The following is a 25,158-nucleotide window of genomic DNA, read 5'->3' as shown; positions in this document are numbered from 1 at the left end:
CCATCCAGCAGAGGGCGCCGCTGGTCATCCTTAGAGCGGTGCCGTTGGATTCAGAAACGAAGATGGCGGCGATCTCCAAGCGCGCAAAGAGAAACGGTCCGAACGGAGTCCGATGTGGGATGTAAGATTCACTTTATCCGTTAATGTTACGAAATATTAAACACTCGACAAACTGCGGAGTTGCCGTCAACTTCTCAACCATAACTTACAGATTTGCCACGAAGGTGTGGACTTTTAAACAAAAAACGGAGGATATAAAGCAGAAAAACTATAACGTGATAGACAAAGACATGACGTCAATAAGAAGGGTTGATTTTAAGGGCTGTTTAACTTTAATCAGCTGAAATATACACATTTTTCTGTTTATTTCGTCAGTATTTAACTAGCTGACACAAAATGTTGAAATATAATGTACTATTTTAAAATTCTTTATCTTCTTCGTTGGTAAGAGCACTATATTAACTCGTTAATCAATAACTTTCCATTTTTAAACAATATTTAGTGAACTGAAATGACGGAAAAGAAGCACATGGGTGCCAGTAAGTGTGGAGGACAGAGTAAATTTCACATTTTGACATTTTTTCTCCAGCCTCATGTTGTCATTTCCTTCTACTGTCCTTCCAGAGTTGATTATAGGTTTCCTGAGAGCAGGTTGAGCAGCTGCGTGCGAGCTCTGCAACACACACCTATCTCGTTATTTACCTGGCATGCCCTGGCAGGTGGAAATGTCATGACTAATTGCCACAAAGTCAGAAATATGTGAGTGTGTGCAGTTGTTTCACTTTAAAGCTTCTCATAAGTATATATTTATATACGAAAAGCAGACGTAACATCCAGCTGTGAAGGCTGGCCTTCCTAAAAATCCCAGAGGAATGTGGATGAGAGAGGGAGTAAGGGGATAAACTAAAGCACAGATGTGTATTTTTGCTGGTGCACATTCAAAAACTAAATCTAGTTTGGTGAATCAGCTTATTTCAGACACCCAAAGTTCGCTAAATCATAGAGACAACCTCCAACAAGTGGTGACGTCCAAAGAACAGGAGAAAAACCTTTCTACAGCTGTGTTGGTGAGAAAAGGAGGAGATAGGTTTAGTAAAATGGGGGAGGGAAGAGAAGAAGAGAGGAGGAGGGAAAGAACATTGACATTAACAGTGGGGCAAAGAAAGGGGAAGAGCAGCAGCAGCGTTCTGGACGGGTGGAAAATCAGCGCTGGAGAGGGTTAAGAGGAGGAGTTGGACAAAGACAAGACAGCGTGGAGAAGCTTTCAGAGACTAACTGGAGAAGAAGAAGGAAAAAAAGCGAATCAGGAACGTCTGCTTTGCTGAAAGAGGTAAAGAGCTCTGATGATTTTCATTTAGAAGGGATCTCCTGGAATGACGAGGCTCCTGTTTCTGCTCCTTGTCCATTTGTTGCTTTATATTTCCTGCATGCAACGTGTGTGTGTGTGTGTGTTTCTGTCTTGAGTTATGCGTGACAGATGAAACGAGGACAGAGGGAGGGAACGAAAGTGTGAGCCAGGATTCAAAAAGGGGGGAAGACTTTGCTCTACTTGGAGCTTCATATGGACTTTGACAACTCCAAAGATCTCAAGAAACTCAAATGTCTGGATCCATAATGGACATTTGAAGAAACGAAATAGTAGGGAATCGAATTCCTTTTCTGGGAATGCAAAAAGTGAGGATTAAAAAGTCAGGGGTAAGTCATAAACCTTCATTGTACTGAAACAGCATGAAGATTTATTGAGGTTTCTGCAGTGAAAGAATGAAAACTCCAAACATGGTTATGTTTATGCTCAAAAGTTACCAGGATCATGGAATCTGGGTCAGTTCCCTCCTCCTGCAGGATCTTTAATCTCCCAAAAGAAGCGATGAAGTTCTGTTTATAGTAGGAGTTTGACACCAATTTAAGGAGAAAGTTCTTCTTTAATGCTTCTGAAAAGCTGCGTCAAACTTTGCAGAATAGTTGGACGTAATTGGTAGAGGAAGACAAAGGGGCAGAACTCCACGACCTTTGGGTTCTCCTGGGAACCGCGCTATACCCCGATGAGAGGCGGCCAACGTTGGGAAAGCATTCAGGAAGTGAAGGTCAGGGGTTAAAAGGCAGCCTGCTCGTTATTTCTGTGATCTCCTGCAGCTTTCTGTGTTGTGTAACCCCCCACCCCGGCGGCGGAGAAGATTGAGCCTCAACGGAGGAGCATGTGATGTCCCGTGAACAAGCAAGACGTGGAGGGAAATCATTGGATCTAATTGTGCGCCTGAAGAGGAGAGATGGTTGCAGGGAGGAAAAAACTGACGTCTCTGTCTGGGTGGAGTTCAGCTTCACCAGCAGCTGTGGGTTAGAAACACCAGAAGGCATAACGACTGCTTGCTCTAATATTAAACTGAGAAAAGTTTCTGTTTTCATATGAGGACAAAGTCACACCCTGCAGACCACAACACAAGACGGCCCTGTTCTTCAAAACAACCTTCTGTATCAAAAATATGTGACCAAACATGAACTATAACATGCATAATATGAACTTACTTTAATATTTATGCAATAATGTTGGTAAAAACCTCAACTACCACGGTGACTTGCTGTCACTAAGGTCATAGGACAGTGGACACGATCTCAGTTGATGGAACTTAGGTTACGTTCACACAGCAGGCAAATGCGACCCAAATCCAACTTTTTTATCGGAGTCTGAACGGCACAAATCCGATCCGTCCCACTTCCATATGTGGAACTAAATTGGATACGTGTCCGATTGTTTTCAAAATGTTAGCATCCTGAACAATTGTGGCATTTTATCTGACTTTTACATTATTGATGTGAGACATTCGTCATAATTCTGCACTGGAAGAAGCAAGATGCAGTAAGTCCAGACGTAAATGTTGGCTGAAAATCAAAAATTAAGTCCGCTTTAATCAAACTCTCCTTTGTTTGCCGAAAAAATCCAGCATACACATGGGGAGATGTGAAAGAGCAATCAAACTCTGATGCAGACAAAAAAGTGAACTCTAGTGCAAATGTATACATCAACTGGACTCCAAAAGCAGGAAGTGGATCACAGTGCAGGGCGTTCTGGGTAAATACAACTAAACAAACATGAGAGTCTATCGCTAGCGGGATAAATGGCTAGTAGACTTTAACAAAAGACAAAAGAGAAATTCTACAACCTCTAAAATCTGACGCTTCTCCTTTTTAGTTTACATTTCCTGAAGAAGGAAATTGAACTTGGTGTCGTCTTCATTTCCTTCTGCAGTTCTTGGTGAGGTTTTTCAAAGGCTTTGATTCGTTTGACTCGGTGTGAAAGAGAACCAAAGCAGCTGAAAATGTAACATGTTGGAAATTTGGGACCCAATGGAACCAAGTCTACCGGACTGTCAGGTGTGAAAACACATTTAGTGTCATGGTTTTGGATTGTGAGAGGAGTACCTGGAGAGAATCCACACAACCACGGAGACCGCATACAAACTCCAAGCAGAAAGATCCCATGGTGCCACCATGCAGCTCAGATTCAAAGAAAAAATAACAATTTGCCTTTGTAATAATACGATCATGTTTGACATTTTTGCTTCAGATCTTTGTGTCAATACAAAAACAATGTAAGAACTTGGCTATCAAACCATGAGAATCGAATACCGATCCATCACTTATTGAGGTACATCATACTGAAAGATACTATATCTTACTTTTTTACCCACTAAAGAACAACAAAAGCTAAGGGGCAACCTTTGATATCGGAGAAAATATCGCAAAAGCACCAATGCAGGTCTTTCTATGAAAACACCTTTATGAAGATGAAGGATGTTTAAACCAGATTCACAAAGGTTGGAGTTGCGTTCTAAAACCTTTTACCATCTGAGAATATGTCTGCATTGGAGAAATCAAGATTCTCTTGTTGTTTGCCAAAGTTGTTGTTGTGCAATAACTGCAAGAAAGAAAATGAAACTGCTTTTTAAATGTAATCTACAAGAATCTTAGAGAACTTTGACGGAAAATGTGTTTAGTGAGTGTGAATTACTTCCACTTTACAGTGCAACACCTCTGTTGTTGCCACTTGTTGCATGTCTCTATTCCAAGTAGTTCCCTAACTTGTCCTACCACTAAGCTACATTTTTAAATGTTTAACCTAATTTCTCTATCTTCAGGCTGCAAATACACAATATAGGAGCAAAAACTGTTTATTTGTGTTTGTAGAAGATGCATGTGCACAACTGTAAATAAGCGGCTTTGAAAGATGGGATGAGTTCAGTCATAGCCCCAATTTATTTTCGGATGGCTCATGTTGCAAAGCTGGGAATGCTGGGAGGCTCCGTCTCAGTGTAGTCGTCAGAGCTCATTATTAGCAGCCTCCCGTTTACTGTAAAACTCGCCCCGAGGTTCAAATTTACAACGCAAATCATCTTCCAGCAGCGGCTCCAGCTCTTTATCTTGCACACAGAACCTCCACTATACAACTCGGGAACTGACGTGTTGCAGCAGCTGCATTTCCTCATATCGGCCCCGACGGAGAGCAATGGTCTGAAAGCTGGATTTCTGATTTCCTGGTGAAGTAAGAAATGGAGTTCTACCAGCTGACGGCCTTTGCTTTGAATAATTGCTTCAAGTTTTAGAGTTGCATTTAGAAAATGTTGGAGAAACACAGCTGTATGACAAATATACGCTATACTGGCAGTGGCTTTTGTCTTCTAATTTCGCAGGAGTTAAACTGCAGTATTTCTGCTGTGGCGGTAGAAAAACGAACAGTGGCCAATAAAGTTTTACTGGTAGGGAAACCAATAGGTTCCATGACTCATTAGTCAATGACTTAACACAGTATGTCAGTCTGACACATGTCTACTAGGGTGAGGGTTTGCAAATCTACACATTCAAAAAATTAACAGCAATAATTTGGGTTATTTAGTCATAAGAGAGGAAAGTGGTTAATATTTTTTAAAGACTTATTTTCACCATGTTATTTATTCATTTATAAATGTCATAGTTTCAAACTAAATGTTTAATTATAAACAAACAGCTAAACAATTAGCTCGCTAGCCAAATATTTAGCTAATAGGACAACTCACTTGCCGATAACCTGGAAGTGGACTATCAAAATAAGAGGGGTGTCTTTCGAACTTCCTGCTGCTGAGCGGCCGCATGTAAGTGTTGCTGTTGACGTCAGTAATGCCGTTAAAACGGGTCATGTTGTGTTTTAAGCTGAAATATTATATATGACGAGAGGAAAAGAAACGATTACATGAGCAACAATAGAAGTGAATCAGCCACGCCAACAGAAGTTACCCCGCTTTTATTTTGAAAGTTGTAGTTCACTTCGGTTATCGGTAGCTGAATTTAGCATTAGCTAAATATTTAGCTCTGCGCTGAATACGTATCTGAGTTAAACATGTAGTTTGTAAATTAAATATTTAGCTTACACGTTAAGTACTAAGTTTGAAAATGTGACGTTTATAAATGAATGATTAACATGGTGACTGAAAAATAAAAATGTTCTGTTATGATAAGCTAAGTATCTCAAAGCTATTTTTTGTCTTAACTTTGCAAATTGGAGAATAATGGCATTTTTCTTACAAGTTGGACAATGTGTTACTCATTTGTCTTTTTTAAACTAGCAAAATATTGAACTAGTTGTGTAATTTACCAATTTATGATGCCACGTACTGATCTAACAGGCAGAAATTATGGTTGGTGTCAAGGACATTAAATAAATACGGTTATAAAGCTACATATTAAATGTTAAAAATATCAAAATAAAGACAATTAAAATTATTTAAAAGTACTCCCTGTTTTATTTTGTCGTATATGAAGCAGTTTTATATAAAATGTTCCTCTGTGGGAAGTTAAGCTGTTTCCTTTTTTTTTTTTTTTTTTCCAGAATCAGCTTGCAGATAAACATGCAGAATGACAACACAGTCAGAACTAATCGAGATGCCTTTTTACTTTCCCAGAGAACACGATGTCGACGTCCTCATCAGAAAACAATCCCGAGGATGTCAACCATCGCAGCTTCTGGATGGTATGTGCAGTGTGTGTGTGTGTGTGTGTGTGTGTGTGTGTGTGAGGGGACCGGGAGATATGGTTCCCTTTCTCAGTCTGAAGGCTGTGTTTCTTCCAGTCAAAACAGAACAAATAGTTTTGTTGCTCAGGGAGCAGACCTTCAGGAATGAGGCTTTATCTCCATTTTTAAATGTCAGCAGTAACCTGTAGGCTTTCAGAACTGCCTTAATTAGAAGTTTTTTTATGATTATTTTTGGCAAATCTTGTCTTGTGCTTTCTTACAGCAGTGCTGCATATTTAAACAGGACTTTATTTTCACCGTTTTCTACACAAAAAGGTGAAAGTTACACACTTGAATTAGTTCATCACAGCACATTTTCATAAAACATATATATAATTTTTAATATCCAACAAAAATAACTCTAGTTAATACAGTTTTGATATTATGGCAGCTTTTCTTTGCTTTATAAATGATCTAAACCGAGGATGTTCAAAAAGGGTGCGGGAGCCATTTGCGGCCCCTGTACTGATTTTGTGCGGTGCCCTTGACCACAATCCAAGATTGAATTAAATAAATTCTGCTTGCAAAAAATGATGGATGCAACACGAAGTTATAATCTTTTCCCAGCTTTTTAATTTCCTTCTGTAATCACGGTAACTAAGACACCTCTGCACTCTAAAATACACCTTGGTGCACCCAAATCTGCTTTTAATTGCTGTATTAAAACTTGGCTAAGAACAGAAAGTGTTTTGGCCTAGATCCTGTTATATGGCCAAAATATTTTTCTTTTTTTTTTCTATCAAGTCCAGAATAATAATCAGACAATTTGCCATTCATTTAGTAACAAAAAAAATCTGATTATTTGTTTAATTTGAAATAGTTCAGGTTTGTAGTTGAGTAAAAAATGATTCTGTGTTTTGATTTTAAAAATATTTTTTCACTCGCATAAATTTGAGTTGAAAATTTATTTTGATTTATGTGACAAAAAGTAATGGTTCCCCTTTTAAATCAGAAATTATCCAATGCTAAGCACATTTTTTGTAAGCTGTGTTCAGTTTTACTGATACTCAAGAAATCCCCCAATCAGAACCTCTCTGAACGCATGAAGTAGGTCAAGAAACCTCAAAAAACAACACATTCTATCCCCCAAAAAACAGATGAGAAACAACGTCAACATCTATCAGTTTAGAAATGTTTGCAGAGTTATTTCTGAATATTTGAGACTCCAGAGAACCGCAGTGAGAGAAAATATGAAACGGTTAATATCAGTGTTTGTGACTAAAACATAGAAATGGGACAAAAAGAGGGCACTCTAAGACCAAAACCACCGCAGAACAAAAACAGCACAAAGGCCCGTCAAACTGTTAACAAAACAATTTTGCTTAATAGTCACCAAAAACTTTTAGAAGAATGGTCTCCAGACCGATGAGACACAGGTTGACCCTATTTTAGAAAGTATGTGTCCCATTGCGACTTTTGTAAAAATTAACAAGGAACAAACAACATACCAACAGCCAAACCGCGTCTGCTTTACTGCTTCAGGACCTGGACGACTTCCTGTAGTTTATGGATATTCAGCTCTCTACCAGAAAACCCTGGAGGAAAATATCCAGCCATCAGTTTCTGAGCCTGAACTCAAGTTCACTTTGGTTATTCAGAACCACCTTAAAATGTTTCACAAAGAACAACGAGATTTCAAGTGTTCTAGTCAAAGTCTGGGTTTACATCCAATTGGTGACCAATTATGCTTCCTAGGTCAAAGGTCGGAACAAATTGTGTTCATTACATTGTTTTTTGTATAAAATCATTCTTGGATAATGAGATTTCTATCTGCTCAGTTCAGAATGAGCTGTTTTAGGGTGTCTAATCACTTCAAATCAAAATGAGCTGCTGCTGGCCACGCCGCCAACTCAACGTTTACACTTACGTGAAAATGGCTGCAAACAGATGTACAATTATACAAACGTACATCTTTGAAAAACATTAGTAGCGCCTCCTGTACAACCAACAAGAAAGCAGCAGATGGTTTCTGGATGGTACGTCAACAACAAAACTCTTGTCTTTTCCAGCAGCCATTGTACAGCAGTAAAACCACCTGACCAAACATGCTGGAGCGCCGCTTGGGTTGCTAGGTAACGTGTGGAACTCTCGTCATAAAACAGCTGGGTTGTTGTTTTTTCTGTGCTGGGTTGATTTTAGAAGCAGTTGAGACCCAAAGGGAAGAAAGAAAGTTAACTTTGCATAATAGTTCTCCTTTAAGTCGGCCATTTAGGCTTTCAAATCTTCTATTATGGCTGAATTGAAACAATTTTGGCCAAAAAAGAGACAAAATTGTTCCACAGTGGTGTAAAACACAAAACTAATACAAAAGCTTATCAGGTTTAGGGGGTAATTACTTTTTGACATGATCTGAAATGTTTAAGAAAATGAAAGAAATCTAAACCATGTCATATATTTAAACCAGTTTGTAACTGAGCGTGGGTGAATATTGAGTGTTTGGACTGGTTTCTGCTGCTTTTTACTGGGATCACTGGGGCTGCCCCACTTTGATCTCTCTCCTCCTGTAATTTAGGAAGGCTCCCGTTGGGTTTTTGTGTTTCCAGACCACTTCCTGTCGTCCTGCTGCCACGCTTTATGGCCGCCTGTCAGTACGCTGCAAATGTGAAACAAAGTAGACCAAGTTTGCAAAATCACTCAACCTTAAGCAGGTTTGGAAAGTGTTTAGTGTTATTCAAACTAAAATCATCCCTGGTTGCTATGTTTTGTTTTTGTTTCAAATTATCCTGATCTTAAAATTTTTACATTTATTTTTAGATTTCCTTAGATTTCAGCTGTTTTTTTTCTTCTTAATTTAAGCATGTCTTTTGTGGATGTTATTGTGGAACATAACTCCAAGTTATTTACATAAATTACATCTATTTTCAAGGTTTTTTCAAAATATTCAAAAGAAAAGGTAGCTTTGGAAGCAGTGTCAAAACTGCTGAGTCAAGAAAATAAAAATAAAGCTAAAATCAGGAAATTTAGTCCAGTTTTTTATGTGTTTGTGTTTTTTGTAGGGTAAGGATGTTATTCAATTTATTTCCAAAACTTTGACCAAATTCTTTACAAATATTCTTATTTCTTTTGGTCACTTTCTTTTGAGTAGTTGGTATATTTTGCCAAGTTAATAAATTAAATAAAAGCTAATTTAGCTGTTTTTTCAGCGAACATGGGGGTTCACTGTAGTCTCTGTCAAAATAAAATGAAACTAAAACACAATGCCTACTTCTTTCTCTGAATGAAAATACCAAAAATAACACAGGTTGGCAGGTTTTACGGGTTTTTTTTTAAACCTTTTTATATCTGCTCTAAAAAGTTATTTAATCTTTATTTCACCAGGAACATCAAATTGAGATTAAAAATCTCTTTTAAGAAAATCCTGACTTACAGAACAATCACAGCAAAACCAAAACAAATTAAAACCGTTATAAATAAATTAAAATATTCCTCAGTTAAAACATCTACAGACAAATCATTACTTCTCAAAATCAGCAAGAACAGATTTAGAAACATTTAGAGACAACAACACCTTTAAGTTCATGTAATTTTGCAACTGAAAACTTTACAAATTTCTTTCCAAGTTCAGTTTGGACTTTAGGCACAGAGAGTACAAAAATAAATGCAATAAGTATAGAAATGAAATATTTCAAGCCGTAAAATATGTAATTTTTATTCCCCTCTGGTTGCTGTCACTTGTACACAATATGCAACATTTTGTTATCCTGCAGTTCTCTGAAATGCAAGCTATTGACTTTATTCTTGACTTTAAAAAGTTAATTTTTCAAACAATATTTTGAGGAAAATCAATAATCACAGTCATTATCACAAGAACCTGCAGTACTGTAAGTTTGAATGCTGTGTTGTATATTTTATGTAAAAACAAGGAGTGTAATTCGACACGCATGGTCGTCTTTGTTGGCTGCAGTAGAATTAGATCTGCCTCAGAGATCGGCCAACTGGGTCTCTGCAGCGCTGCTGTTGGCCTCAGACCGGATTCCTCAGCTGTTTCTGCTTAATGCACAGACGAAAAAGAAAAGGAGAGTTGCTGGAAACCACAACAGACGCAAAGAAAAAGAAAGGATAAATGAGGGGAAAAAGAGAGGGAAGAGGAGGGCATAGATGCGAAAGACCCCAAATGGTCTCAATTAAGGCGTAAAAACGACGCTATAACACAACTTGCTAAATTAGAGCTTTGAGTGTTGACTATAAAATACAATAAGGAAGGACTAGTGTAGTAAAGAGGGTAGAGTGTCTTTGATTAAATCCATATCTTCGCAGACACATTGAGGATTATTTACATGCCTGGAATTCAATATGGCTGCTATTATTAGCTGTAGGCCAACGTGTGCAGCTCCAGCGAGAGGCGCAGCGTCACCAGCGTGATTAGGAACATCTGTTTAACCGGCGTGGCAGTCAGACGAACCGGCTCACGCGTGTTCCCCGTCGGTATTTACACGCAGCGCCATGATTTAACAAACAGTGACATCGCGCGATTTGAGGTGTCGTTTTAACCAGCTGTCGACTCGTGTCAGCCGCTGAAAGAGTCTGACAGGAAGTGAAGAGCGCAGCGCAGCAGAGCTGGCGGCGGCTGCCAGGAAAATAGCAGATATTTCCAAATTCCACATCTACAAACAGGCGTATGTGTTATTGCGCTCAGGGCTGGGTCACACGGTTTGCTCCTTTATATGGTCAGTTACCACAGGAAATGGGGTCAAATGTCACTTGACTAAAATGGTTTGTAATTTTTGTTAATATAAAGCAGGGGCCCCCAAAGTCGGTCCTCGAGAGCCGGCATCCTGCATGTTTTAGTTTTCTCCCTGGTGGTAACAACCTTTTCAGCAGGTTAATGTTCTTCTGAGGCCTCTAATGAGCCATCATTGGATCCAGGTGCTTTAAACCAGGGAGAGACTAAAACATGCAGGATGCCGGACCGACTTTGGGCCCCCCTGATATAAAGTATAAAACAAAGTTTACTGTTTCCTGAAGGGTCTTCAGGTGAGCTTCTCTTATCTGTGCAGATTGAGCTAATTTTAGGTTAGTTTAGCTTAATTTGGTTTAGCTAAACCAGACAAATTTAGCTTAGTTTAATTTATCTGACCTTAAGTTATTTATCTTATTTGATCTTAGCTTATTTTAGATTTGGTTGCTGTATGCTTTGTTTATCTGTCTTAATCAGATAAACAAAGGTTAGTTTAGCTGATTTTAGCTTAGCTTATTTTGGTTTAGCGGATTTTCCCTGAGCTTATTTATCTGATCTTCAGTTATTTTATCTTTTTTTCTCCAGTCATTAATTGTTTTCCATGTTGATCTTAGTTTAGCTTAGATGATTTAATCTTATTCCAGGTTATTTACTATAGCTGATTTTAGCTTAGCTAAATTTGGTTTAGCAGATTTAGCTTATTTTATTTTATCTGACCTTAAGTTATTTTTTTTACAGTATGTTTTTGTTGATTTTAGCTTATTTTAGGTTTGTGTGCTGTAGGTAGGGTTGATTAGTTTAGCTTAATTTAATTTGTCTGATCATATTTTTCCTGTAATAACCATGAAATACTTTAATTTATCTTAATTTCTCAGAGTTTACCTTGGTTAAATTTATTTTAATTTGACTTTGTTTATTTTAGTGGCATTGATCTTATTTCAGTTTGTCTTATCAGCATAGAATTGCTTGGTTTGTTTTTGTTGTAGCCTTATTAAAAGAAAAAAAAACCCCAGAAAATTTCCATTTGTTTGAGTCATCAATTGTTGTCCAAGATGAGACGAACCAAAATAAAATATTGTAAGCTAAAATAATATAATAATAATAATGACCAGCTAAAACAATACAAGCCAATGTTCAGATAAAATAAAGTAAAAATAAGATGAACTAATTTTTTATAGTAGCTAATTTAAGCAACAATCTGAAACTGTTTTATGTTTTGGATCTTTGTTGATATACAAATTTCATAAAAACTAATTGTTGCATTTTAATCTAATGGATTTGGTAGATGAAATTCGCCACTGCAGTTTGAGTTGACGTCCATTCAGCCTTCCCTCTTCCTCTTTCTGCATCGTGACAGCCTGGGAACTATCATCCCACCGTGAAGCGCACAGAAGATTCCTTCCAGGCCTGCAACGACATCGTGGCGTGTTTCCAGGAGAGAGCCCGCGTGGAGAGGCAGTACGCCCAGCAGCTCGACGAATGGAGCAGCAAGTGGAAACCAGTCGTGGACTCCAGTTAGTGTTGCCTCTGCAAAGCAAATAATGAATGCATGAAAGGAAAGCTAAACCGTCCTGCTCCTCCGTTAGGTCCTCTGTATGGGTCGCTGCTGAAGGCTTGGCAGTGCTTCCTGTCGTCTGCCGACCGGCTGGCCTCGTTACACGCCTCCATCTGTCGCTCCCTGGTGTCGGAAGACGCAGACCGGGTCAGAACCTGGCAGAAGGACACCTTTCACAAGAAGTTATTTGGAGGCTTCAAGGAGTCCCAGGACATTGAGACCGGGTTTGCACGCGCTCAGAAGCCCTGGGCGAAACGGCTTAAGAAGGTAAAATTGAATTCAAATTTAAACTGGGCCCATTTTTTTTACAATATAGTTTGTAATAGTCGGAGATGGGTAGAGTAGTCAAAAATCTTAGCAAATGAAAGATGGCCATTCAAATAGAAGTAACTTATTTTAGATTTTTTACATGCTAAAATCTGTAGAACAATTACTAAGAAATACTTCAAAATTTTTCTTAATTTAATATTAATTAAATACAAAATATTAAGGCTTTACGTCAAACAATTTGTTTCCTAAAAGATCATTGAGGTAAGTTTGTCTTATCTGTGCAGGTTTAACTTATTTTAGGTTAGCTTAGCTTAATTTAGTTTAGCAGATTTTAACTTAGCTTATTTTATCTGATCTTAAGTAATTTTATTAGCTTGTCTTAGTTGATCTTAGCTTACTTTAGTTTCTGTGCTGTAGTCTGGGTGGATTTATCTTAGTTTAGCTGATTTGATCTCATTCTAGGATATTTATGTTTAATTAATTTTCATTTAGCTTAGTTTAGCTGATTTTAACTTATTTTATCTGACCTTAAGTCATTTTATTGCAGTTTGTCTTAGTAGATCTGAACGTTTTATAACTTTGTGTGCTGTACACTGGATTGATTTATCTTATTTAAAAGGATTTGATCTTGTTGTAGGTTGGCTTAGCTGATTTCAGCTGATTTTAGCTGAGTTTAGCTTAGCTTGGATGATATTAGCTGAGTTTTTAGCTACGCTTAATTTATCTGATATTAATTTACCTGAAACAACCATAAATTACCTCCTCAAGCCTATTATTACTCAAGTAAAAGTAAAAAGTACAGAATAGTAAAAATACTCCTAAAACCAAAATTTATCAAAAACTTTACTCAAGTAAATGTAACTAGTTACTACCAACTCTGCTAATAGTGTTGTTTTACATGTAATAATTATTATTTTCTTCCTGCTTGAATTACTGCATTTAGGTTTGATCCATGAGGTTAAAACCGACATTTATTAATTGCTTTAGTTTGCAGCTCATGTTGTTAAGCATATAATGAATTTAATCTTTTATATTTGCTCTGAAAATTACTGTAATCATTCTTGAGCTGTGTCACCATGAGCTTGGCCTTTTAAAAAAGTTGACCTTTGCAATGTATCATTAAAACCTCCCTGCTGATGTAAATGACATTTCTTGTTAACGGATTATGTTTATGTATTAATTACCTCTCAAATCGAGTAGTTTTCTCTTTCAGTGGGCATGAGAACATTGAATGTGTCCTTTCTGAAGCGATCTCTCTTTCCTATTTATTTTCTCTCCGATAAATATAAGTGTATCTAGACCTCTGCTGAAAGGAGGAGTCGTTTTAAGATTTTTTTTTCCAAAAAGAAAACAAGCAACCATGTTTTATCAACTTGTGAATAAGTTGTTTCTTTAGTCTTTAAGTCCAGCTAGCATTCACATATAGGACCAGTATGAATAAGAAATCCACTGAAAAACGAGCCTTGATGAGATTATCTATTGTTAACATTGTTATTCCACAGTTATTGCTGTGATGTTTTATAACTTTGGGCTAAAATGTGGCATCCCTATACTTGTTAAATATGTTTATACATGTCTAGAATAAAGGAAATACAAGTGGCATCCTTAAAGAATCTTAAATTTGTCTAAAATTAAGGCCATAAATATCTTGAATTTATTACAAAAAAATCTAAGTTGGCCTTAAACACATTCATCACAGCTCTTGAATTTTGTCGCAGCAGAACAACTTAGTCTCAAATATTCTATGCAATTTATTTTCTGTCAGGCAAACATTTGATTTGTGTCAAATCTTCATAATGTTTTTTGGCTCAATACTACCACTAGTTGCTAATATACTCCTACTAGTTAGGTAGCAATCATAGTTGCAATCTCATTCTTGGTCATATTTTTTAATTTTACTGGTTTTCTACTCTAGCTAGCTTTTTTGCATAAGTGCAAATTTATGGGTAGTTTGTTGGATGACGTTGGTTTTCGCCACAGGATCTCTTCTGTTGTTAACTCCATATGAAGCTAGGTGCGTTCTGTGCAAAAATACTCAAACTTTTAACGCACTACATTACGTTAAGATCCCTCAAAAATCCTCTAAATTTATAGTTTTTTCAGCCTTAAATTTTATTCAAGGTCTTTTCAAAAATGTCTTAAATAGTCTTAAATGACATTTTCTGAAACCTGGGAGTGCGACGCAAAAAAAGTGCAGTGCCTTCAGCATAATGAAAAATATATGTAAAAGATGTTGCCAAAGGAAACTGGGCTGAGTCCAGAGCCTTGAGGAACACCCTTGATACATGACGTACATGTTAAAACTAGAATCTCAGGTCCACACAGTTCCTTCCACCAAAACGACTACTTGTCATTACAGAAATCTCTTGCAACAACTATTGTAAAATAGCTGTAATTTGTAGTCATACTCACTATTTTTCCAGCTAGCTAGCTTTTTGTGTCATGAGTCAGTGCAGATTTACTAGCTGGATGATGTTTGTTTTCACCACTGGCTCACTTCTGTTGTTAACTTTGTTCTGTTAACTTTTCAGCTTGTCTCTACGTTACAGTAGCATCCCTCAACAAGACCCCAAACTTATTGTTTTTTCATCCTTCAGTTTTGTGTAAGGTGGCGTTAAAAGTCTTACACGAAACTTGCAGATGTCCTGTAAGCGGTTCTGATGTGATGCAAAAAGAGTGCAGTGTCATCAGCATAATGACAAATGTATCTAAAAGATAAAGGATTCTGGGCCGAGTTTAGAGCCTTGACCCATAAAGAACGTGTGAAAAGTAGAGTCTCAGGTCCTTACAGTTCCTTCCACCAAGGATTTAAAACCTCAATGAATCTGGTTGTAGAAACTTATGATTGCAGAAATCGATCTCTTGCAACTGTTATTGTAAAATAACTTGAATTTGTAGTAATATTTTTTTAAATTTTACAGGTTTTCTTGGCTACATTGGCTTCTCTTCTAATCAAAGTTATGCTTTTGTACCTTATGTAACAATTATGTGACCAAATGATCTGGGTTTTGTTTTTTTTCTCCACAGCTGGACAAAGCTAGGAGGGCGTACCATAAGGTGAGCCGTAAGGAGCACGCCGCTAAGGAGAGAGACTTTCACGCTCAGGGAAACCCAGACGTTTCTATTGACAAGCAAAAAAAGATCCAGGAGGAGCGAGAACTGGCTCAGCAGGAGGCCGAGAAGGTGAGTAACGTTCATCATCCCCTTTCTTTTTACTTTAAATTTAAATTAAAATGTGATTCATCGCCATCTGTGCTACTCGTTTGCCTCCTAACTTCAGAACTCAGAGTCCTTGTGTGGTGTTAAATACACACTGTAATTTTTTGTGAAGACTGACGCGATTAAAGCTGCGGAAGGACAGCAGGTTGTCCATTAATTTCACAGACGGGGGTTCAACCAGGAGCTCCCACTCGGCAATAAAAACGGCTCATAACAGCAAATCAAATGCTCCAAAACAAGGGCTAATGGCTGAATGGGGGGCAACATGTAAACAGTTTTTGTCTGTAATGGCAGTAAAAGTCGAGTCTCTTCTCTTTAATTAGTTGGTGCTTAAAGTTTTTTTATTTTTTTATTTATTTTTTTACCCTTTTCCAAACCATAAAAGTTTAATCTGAGATTAAAATGTTCGTCTTTCTGTTATTGTACCATTGACTCACTACTTTTAAAGCTGCACTAGCATGAATGGTGTGCCTGTATTTTATCTTTATTTTATTTTTTCTTAATTTTTTAAAATCATATTTACAGTTAAAACATTTAAGGTTTGCCTGAAAAGACATCTGAGTGTTTACAACACTACAGAAAAAAACAAATGTTAAAATAAAACATTTTTAGCCTGCAACTAAGGATTATTTGAGTAATTGATTATTCTGACCATTAATTTGATAAGAAAAACTATTGTAATTTTTTTCTTACACATTTTTATACAATAAATTGCAAAATTGACAATAATTCAATTTATAATTGATAAAATTTATATAGTCTTTGTATAATTTTTGCTGCTCTGAAAATGTTATTCTTTTAGCAAATGACCTTTTTTTGAGTCTTTATACTCCAGTTAACGATTAATCAGTTACTAAATGAGCTGACGATTATTTCAATAATCGATTAATCATGATTAATCGTTTCAGTTACATGTAGTTGTTGCTGCTTTGGCTGAATCTTAGGTCCGCGCTCGCTATGAGAAAGTCCTGGAGGAGGTGAACCGCTACGTTCCTCGCTACATGGAGGAGATGGAGTCCGTTTTCGACCAATCCCAGGACGAGGAGCGAAGGAGGATCGTGTTCCTCAAAGAAGCCCTCCTGTCCATCCACAAACACCTGGACGTCACCACCAACGAGAGGTGAGCTGCTCTCGCTGCGGCTGCTGCTCAGACAGACGACCGGATGATGAGGCCCGAATGATTTTCATTACTGAGCTTCATTCAGCACTCACTGGTCAAAATAAAAAAAATAAAGCACATCAAGATGCTGAAATGACATGCTAACATATGCTAACAGGTCACACACAACATTTAAATAATCACATAATTTTATTTATTCAAATAAAATTTGTTGTAAGATGTAGATATGTTTTCTTGTGTAAAATAAAAATGTTTTTATTAACTCAAAGGCTGTGCTGTGTTTAAAGAAAAGCTGCAAACGACCCATAGTAGTGCACTGCTGAACAGGAAGTGCTAACTCAGTGACTTTCGGTTTCCTGATTTTCAAAATAAAACTAAATAAACAATGTAAAAATATCTGAAGGCGTATTGGGGCCGCAATAAGAAAATTTTAAAAACTTGAGGATTAAGACATAATAAGATTTCTAGAAATATGATATTCTCATAACTTTATTCTCATTTTTTCTAACTTATTATTAGAAAACTGACTTTATTCTCTAAATATTATGACTTTATTCTCATGACTTTATCCTTGTATTATTTTGACTTTATTCTCTAAATATTATGACTTTATACTCGTACAACTCTATTCTTGGAAATGTTGACTTTATTGTCATTATTTTGACTTTATTGTGGTAATTTTCTGCAGTCACTGTGTTGCGTCTGGTTCTCTGATGTGTCAAACATCTAGTTGTGATTTATTTGTTTTTGTTTCTCCACGGTTTGTTCATGACTTTAGATCAAACTTAACTCATCGCTGATTTAAAAATTGTTCCACTTCATGTTATTGCCTAAGTGTTTCTCAATGACTCCAAGTCTCTTAATGGGGAATCACAGATAAAACAGCCATTTCATTACTTTTCAAACATCTATCACAGCTGCAGGGCGGGAATAGGGGAGATGGGAGACACGACATCGACTTAAGGCTTTTTAATTTCTGTTTTACGATGATCCATTTTTCCTGCTCAGTGTTGTTGCCGTGTACAGCGAGCTGCACAACACCCTGATGGGCATCGACGACCAAGAGGACCTCCGCTGGTGGAAAAACACTCACGGACCCGGCATGCCGACCGACTGGCCTCACTTCCAGGTGTTTCATCCGCTCCAACGTTCGTCTGTTTTAGAGCAAAGTTCAGTTCTGTGGCTTTAAATGAAACTTTGTTCAAATCTTTCAAAGGATTATTCACCTGAGAAGAAAAGCAAAAAGGGGAAGAAGAAGGTGGAAAAGAAAGGAACAATAGAGAAAAGGTTAGTGGGTCTGTAGGGGGTCATGGACAGGATTCAGCTGTTTGGTCTCTTCCTGGCAGAAATGACAGTTCAGTCAAACTGGTTGGTTTCCTGGTGTTTAATTTAATCCAGACTTTTCTCTAATCCCGTTCAGATCAGGTCAACCATAATGTTCCCTTACTTTATTTATACCAAAACCAGTTTGGACATTTGAGATCAATCGTTTAGCTGCTGAATAAAATGAAAAGGTGTAATTTAAACACAGCTCTGGTTTTATTCGCTTTGGGGGATGGATGGATGATTTGGTGAATGGATGAAAGGCTTGATGGATGGATGAATGGATTGGTTGGTGAATGGATGAAAGGCTTCATGGATGGATGAATGGATTAGTTGGTGAATGGATGAAAAGCTTGATGGTGGATGAATGGATTGGTTGGTGAATAGATGAATGGATTGGTTGGTGAATGGATTGATTGGTGAATGGATTGATTGGTGAATGGATGAAAGGCTTCATGGATGGATGAATGGATAATTTGGTGAATGGCTTGATGGATGGATGAATGGATTGGTTGGTGAATGGATGAAAAGCTTGATGGTGGATGAATGGATTGGTTGGTGAATGGATGAAAAGCTTGATGGTGGATGAATCGATTAATTGGTGAATGGATGAAAAGCTTGATGGTGGATGAATGGATTGGTTGGTGATTGGATGAAAAGCTTGATGGTGGATGAATGGATTGGTTGGTGAATGGATGAAAAGTTTGATGAATAGATGAATGGATTGGTTGGTGAATGGATGAAAAGCTTGATGAATAGATGAATGGATTGGTTGGTGAATGGATGGAAAGCTTGATGAATAGATGAATGGATTAGTTGGTGAATGGATGAAAAGCTTGATGGTGAATGGATGAAAAGCTTGATGAATGGATTAGTTGGTGAATGGATGAAAAGCTTGATGGTGAATGGATGAAAAGCTCGATGAATGGATTAGTTGGTGAATGGATGAAAAGCTCGATGAATGGATTAGTTGGTGAATGGATGAAAAGCTTGATGAATGGATTGGGGTATAGATGGATGTAAATTTTTGCCTGTGTTTTCCTCCATGTTGTTGTTGTGATCAAACTTTGTGTTTGTTCCTGTTCAGTGTGATGATTGGCGGCGTGAAAGTGAGAGCTCTGTACGATTATGTTGGTCAGGAGACGGATGAACTCTCCTTTAAAGCAGGTAAACATGCAGCAACAAGCAGCATCAGCTTCATTCTCCACGTTTTCACACAAACAGCAGATGTGTTACTGATTTATACATCATTCATTGGCAAACCTTCAAGCTTTTTAGATGAGGCTCTGGGTGAGCCACAAAAATCAAAAAGAATTAATTTATTTTATTGATTTTTTTATATATATATAAATTTGAAAAATTTAAGGTTCTACAAGATTCTTCTTGTAGTATTTTAAAGCAGCATTAAGTCAGTTTATTGTATTTCAGCGACTTTCAAAATGGCGACTTGGCTGCTGCTGCTCTCCTTAAGAACTTGTTAACACAAAAACACAACTTCCAATGTCTGTATTTAGTCTATGGGGTCCCGTTTGTAAAGTCACACTTTAAAAATTAGCAGCAATAATTTGAGTTATTTTTTTAAGAGAAAAAAAATATTGATTAATTTTCTAAAGTCATATTTTCACCATGTTATGCTTTCATATTTAGCTAAATGTCAGTTTAGCTTAAACTCACAAAAGAATATGAATATTTAGCTTCTAACAAAATATTTAAAAATATAATATGTAGTTTTAAGCTAAATACTTAGTATTTAGCTTCAAAGTGAATATTTAATTCGCAAGACAGATTTTTAGTTTGAAGCTAAATATTTAGCCCGTTAATTAAATATTTAGTTTGAAACTGTGACATTAGTAAATGAGTTCAATATCCTATTTCTCAAAAGGACTTTGGAAAATAAATCTCATTTTTTCTCTTATGAAAGGCTGAATAATCCAAATTATTGTTGTTAAACTTTGACTACACCTTTAGATGGAAAGAATTTGAGTCTCATTTAACAAAAGCTGTAACTTTTCAGTGACTTCAGTATAAAAGGAAGCAAAGCTATTTATAATTAGCATATTTTTTTACTAAAACTGTGGTAAGCATCCATTTTCAGTCTTTTCTATTTAATCTGACACCTCTAAATAAAATCAAGTGGAACATAGGTGCAAAGTTTCCCTTTAGCACCAGATTTATTAAATAAATCCATGAAAATTAAAAAAGCAGTCCAGAATATGTGAGAGTAAAAAGTTTCTTTGTCTCTGCAGGTGAGGAGTTTCTGAAGATCGAGGATGAGGACGATCAGGGTTGGTGTCGGGGAAAGAAGGACGAAGGCTGGGAGGGGCTTTACCCGGCGAACTACGTAGAGGTCGTATAGTTTCCACAAACAGGATGGATATGGGTAAAAAACCCGGTGCTGCGTCTGGTTCTGATCAGAAACATTTAAAAAATCCATTAAAGATTAAAACCGAGATGTTTTCCAAACACGAAAACCTTTTTTCCTATTTTGACAAACAGATTTTACGTTTTTTTTAACCTCCTGAAGGATTTTAATGAATGTTTTAAGACAAAAATACAAGCAAGCGATCCCTTTATGTAACCATGACAACTATATGCTGGAGTATAAAGTCACGCTAATGTTTGGCATTGAAGCTACAATACAAGACTGAGATTTTATTTTATTTTTTTCATGTTGCTTTTAAAACTCAAGCAGCTGCAGAAGTGAAGGTGAGAATCTTTACAAATGTTTGCAGCCTGCAGGTAAAATAAACACAAAGCTCTTCAATGAAGTGACACTAAAAATGTCTTAATTTGCCTGTTTTAATACTTACAGTGAGTTTCACCTCCACTTTTCCACTTCGCTGCTTGAAAGGGAACAATCACATAAACCAGAGTCAATTATTGCAGCTTCTCTCTACTTTACGGAGCTTTATATGAATTCTGATCGCTTTATTTCTCCATAACGTCTCCAGATCAGCAGCCACGGCAGATTTCTACAGTAATCTGAGGAATAATTACAAACATTTTCATGTTTCCAAAGACTTTTAGGAGAAAATAAACAAAATTTATGCAAAGATGCTGTTCAGCCTTCTTCTTCATACATGGTGTTATTCTGTCTGCTGTAGTAAATTAAACTTTTGGACTAAATTCTAATTAATGGCGACACATTGTGGTTTTCTGCACTTGGAGTTAATCACATGTTCCAAAGGGAGTTTAGATCTTTCTTGACATAAATCAGAAATTTAAACATCTGAATCTTTTAGAAGCTTTATTGTGCATTTTGTCCTTGCACTTCCAGCAGAATATGTTGGTTTTCTTGGATTACATTTTCTTAGGTTTCTGCAGGAACAGCATCACTGTTCTGATAAAAAATCTCCTTCAGTGCAGCTAAACATTTCAGCATGAAAGTTTTAAAGATCTGAGAATCTTTTCTAGAAGGAACTTCCTTCATGTTTGTCTTTAATGCCGATTAATTGGGATTAATCAATTACATATTAATCGTCAACATTCAAAAAAGGTCATTTACTGAAAAAACAAACACTCACAGCAGTAATTAACCCAAAACTGTACAAAATATATAAACATTTTGCACATAAGATTAAAAACAACTTTGTCTGTAAATGCATTTTACCCAAAACTCCTCATAGTTTTAGCTTCACTCGGTTCAAATTCACCAAGAGATTGTTGTATTATTGCATTTTAGGCAATAAAATCTCTTTCTTTATTTAATCAGTGAGTTGAATTGTTTATTCAATTCTACTATTGGATAAAAAAGATTTAAGTTGTTTAATAAAAATCTGTAGACTGTTCCATTTTTAAAACCAGAAGAATCATCAGAATAATCGATTACTAAAATAGCCGTTAGTTACAGGCCTACTTGCAATCAAACAAATCAGCCTAAGTGCAAATAGTGACCTGTGGTGACCTTAATTAAATCAAATTAAATTAGCGAAACTCAACATTTCTACATCGCCTCGACTGTAATGCAAGTCGAGTGAAAAGCCAACAGTAAGTTAAACGTTTTGATCTTTGTTGCCATGTTAAAAGTGTAGATGAAACCTGAAGCTCAGGCTCTCTGGATTATTTTCAACCATTAACGGTAAAGTTTGACGTTCAGTCTTCAACTTGCTCCAACAACCCGGCAGGATCTGCTTAACCTTCATCGCTTATCTTCGTAGAAAAGAAGCTGAATGTGTCGCCTACTGTCTGCAAACAGTTAATTGTCGCCATGACATCAGATTAACGGCCATATTTCTGGCTTTTTCTTCACTGCAAAAACGCAAAATATTACCAAGTATTTTAGATATTTTGGTATCAAGTGGAGGCCAAACGTTGAAAGCATTTCATTTTATTTAATTTTTTTAATTGGCAAAAATTGGAGACAGGACTTTGTATTATTTCTCATCAGGAGTGGATTTGGTCATGTACTCTGCAAAAACACAAAATCTTACCAAGTATTTTTGTTCTAGCTTTTCATCCAAATCTCTTAGTATGCTTGAAAGAAGACAATAAACTCACAAGTAACTTTTCAGCAAGATATAAGAGATTGTTTTAAATCAATAATTCCATAATATCAATGAAAATACATTAAATTGGCAGATTATTTAACTTATAACAAGACATTTCTCTCATGTTATAAATGAAATAATCTGCCAATTGAACTAGTGCTTTTTAATCAATACTGAGGAATTTATTTTATTAAAACAAGCTCATTTATTGCTCAAAAGTTACTTGTGAGTTTCGTATTTCTCGTTTAAGAGATTTGCACTAGTAAAATACTTTAAGATTTTTTCTTTTTCTTTTTTTTTACAGTGTTAAAGATTAAGATAACATTTCAGACTTTCTGTAAAACGGAACAATCTTTACCAAAGTAAGGAAACGCCTTTCATTAAAAGCTTCCTTTGCCTTGCTTAGCTACTCCTCTCTCTATATATATACATGTTTGTACTTTTATCTTTGTCATGTGAGAATTATACATTTGTAAACTCTTCATGTCTTTTGGAAATAAACTCCGATGCTAAAAACAGCAGCAGGTGTGTTCATTTTGTGTGTGTGTGACAGCATCACGGCGTCGGTCCCCTCAGGATCCGCCGCCTGTGTTCGTCACAGACAGACGATCTCACGGCTGCCGACACGGATCCAGACGTCAGCAGAGCAACCTGCCACGCTGGTGTTCAGGTGAGCCGAAGTGACATCACTTCCAGCAAAAGAAAGAAATGCAGGAGAGCTTGTTGTTTTGGTTCGGAGAAATGGAGATGATTTCCCCCTGGAAGGGATTTTCACACTTGAAGACATTTTTTGTTGCTTTTTTTTCACTACACAGTTTCAGGTAAAAGAGGAATGAACATAGAAACTCGTGTTCATTGGAATGTGTTTTTAATTAGGGCTGGACGATGTTAGTGTACCACAAGTGTTTCATATCAGTAATTAACTTTTTTTGTTTTAAATATCTGAAAAGCAGCCAAACTGATTGTGACCTTTCCTGTTTTGTCATATTTTCACTCCACGCTGTTCTTTTAACTGATTTATAAGCAGAGAAACTGCTGCTATGCAAGTTACTCAACAGGTTGTTGCTAGGTAACCACAGAGTGACTAAGTTGCTAGGTAACCAGGAGAGAGCAAGTGAGTTGGTTGATTCCACCAGCCTAGCTTAGCTGGCAGTGAGTCGGCTAAAGTCTTTCCTCTGCCTACATGCCCCAGAATGCTTTGTTTCTGGCCTGAAGTTTATTGAAATTTTATTCTGTAAAAATTGATATTGATCAGTTGTATCATCATATATATTGCTATTGATTTATTGTCCAGCGTTATGCTTAATTGTTATAAGGTGGAATAAACCTTACCACAAAAATTAGTCAAGTATTTTTGTACGAAAATCCGTAATATAAGTTTTTTTTTTATATTTGGCAAAGTTCTCAAGAGCAAAAAATATATATATTAAAAATTTGAGTCACAGAGACTTAGATTGTGATCAACAATGTGGGGGCGCAATATTTAAGTTAAACTTAGGACGATTTTTTATGTGGAAAAATCCGTAAGTGAAAAAGGTTTCGCATTACAGAAAGAAAAGCTTACAGGTATGAACTCGATTTAAATAAACGGAATTAGAACAAAATTTTAATCAGTCTTTCTTTGAAAACCTTTGATGTTTAGCCATGTCTAGTAAATTAATAAAGATTTCAGTGCACCAAAATTACTTTTCATTAAAAGACAACAGATGTGGTTTCTTTTACTATGAAAGCTTTAGTTATTTATATTTTAAAAAACCCTAAATACAAGATATTGGAGGTTGTCGATAATTCTTCAATGTTGGTACAAAAAAAAAAGTACCACTCCTAATAGCAGATTGTTTTACGTATATCAAGACATTTTTCTCGTGTTATAAATGAAATAATCTCAACTCTGCTCATTTTCCAGACAGCAGAAAACAGCTGGGTGTTTTTTCTTTTTTAGAAGCAGTTGAGACCTAAATGGAAGTATAAAAATGTGCAAAATGTGAATTTTGCAAAATGGTTCCCCCTTTAAGTTTGTAAAAATGTTTATTTCACACGTAGAAGCATATGTCTACCTTGGATAGCTAATTTTAGTGGAACAAATAATGTTCCTTTTAAGGAGATCACCATTTATCTTACTTCCAGCAAGCAGAAGAACATTTCTGAGGGATGACGAACCGAATTTTGTCCCTCTGCAGTGAAGCTCTGCCAGCTGAAGACGTCTGGGTTTTATTTTGGCTTTTATCCACGGATCAGGTTATTTCCATAGTGATCATCTTTAAAGAAGCGCTGCTTCGTTTTTTTTTTTTTTTTTTAGAGAAGCGATTGCTCCTGATGCTTTGATGAATATCAAAGCAAAAACAGGCCAAGATGAGATGAGACGAATAAGTCATGAGATTTTATTTGGCAGCCTCAGCGCTCGGCCACTTAGACACAAAGCCTGTAATTGGTGATGCAGAAAGTTGGTCTGAATCCAGAACTCGG

At 36.6% G+C, this 25,158-nt stretch overlaps 1 protein-coding gene across 3 annotated transcripts; it reads left to right on the top strand.

Annotated features, from left to right (window-relative positions):
* Positions 1-1,161: 1,161 nt before the first annotated feature.
* LOC102233092 (protein kinase C and casein kinase substrate in neurons protein 3-like) lies at positions 1,162-23,213 on the top strand. Of its 3 annotated transcripts, none has more exons than XM_014472942.2 (10): positions 1,162-1,330; positions 5,931-5,998; positions 12,076-12,232; positions 12,305-12,540; positions 15,571-15,726; positions 16,707-16,882; positions 17,891-18,011; positions 18,099-18,169; positions 19,293-19,372; positions 20,452-23,213. In XM_014472942.2, exons 2-10 carry the CDS (start codon positions 5,939-5,941, stop codon positions 20,559-20,561), a joined length of 1,167 nt encoding a protein of 388 aa, XP_014328428.1. In that variant the 5' UTR covers positions 1,162-1,330; positions 5,931-5,938; the 3' UTR covers positions 20,562-23,213. The 3 variants fall into 3 exon arrangements, with proteins under 3 accessions (XP_014328428.1, XP_023205038.1, XP_023205039.1); XM_023349270.1 differs by lacking the exon at positions 1,162-1,330 and adding an exon at positions 1,384-1,695; XM_023349271.1 differs by lacking the exon at positions 1,162-1,330 and adding an exon at positions 4,138-4,537.
* The last annotated feature ends 1,945 nt before the right edge of the window (positions 23,214-25,158 follow it).

Source organism: Xiphophorus maculatus, chromosome 16 (genome assembly GCF_002775205.1).
Source record: "Xiphophorus maculatus strain JP 163 A chromosome 16, X_maculatus-5.0-male, whole genome shotgun sequence".
Taxonomy (NCBI): domain Eukaryota; kingdom Metazoa; phylum Chordata; class Actinopteri; order Cyprinodontiformes; family Poeciliidae; genus Xiphophorus; species Xiphophorus maculatus.
Note: the sequence above shows the minus strand (reverse complement) of the source record. Positions and strands in the feature narration are given on the sequence as shown.

What these genes read in the sequence shown, in the direction of transcription:
- LOC102233092 (XM_014472942.2), top strand. Translation starts at nt 5,939, where the DNA reads ATGTCGACGTCCTCATCAGAAAACAATCCCGAGGATGTCAACCATCGC. An exon ending in GGGCGAAACGGCTTAAGAAG is followed by an intron (nt 12,541 to 15,570) that starts GTAAAATTGAAT and finishes TTTTCTCCACAG; the next exon opens with CTGGACAAAGCTAGGAGGGC. An exon ending in CCGACTGGCCTCACTTCCAG is followed by an intron (nt 18,012 to 18,098) that starts GTGTTTCATCCG and finishes AATCTTTCAAAG; the next exon opens with GATTATTCACCTGAGAAGAA.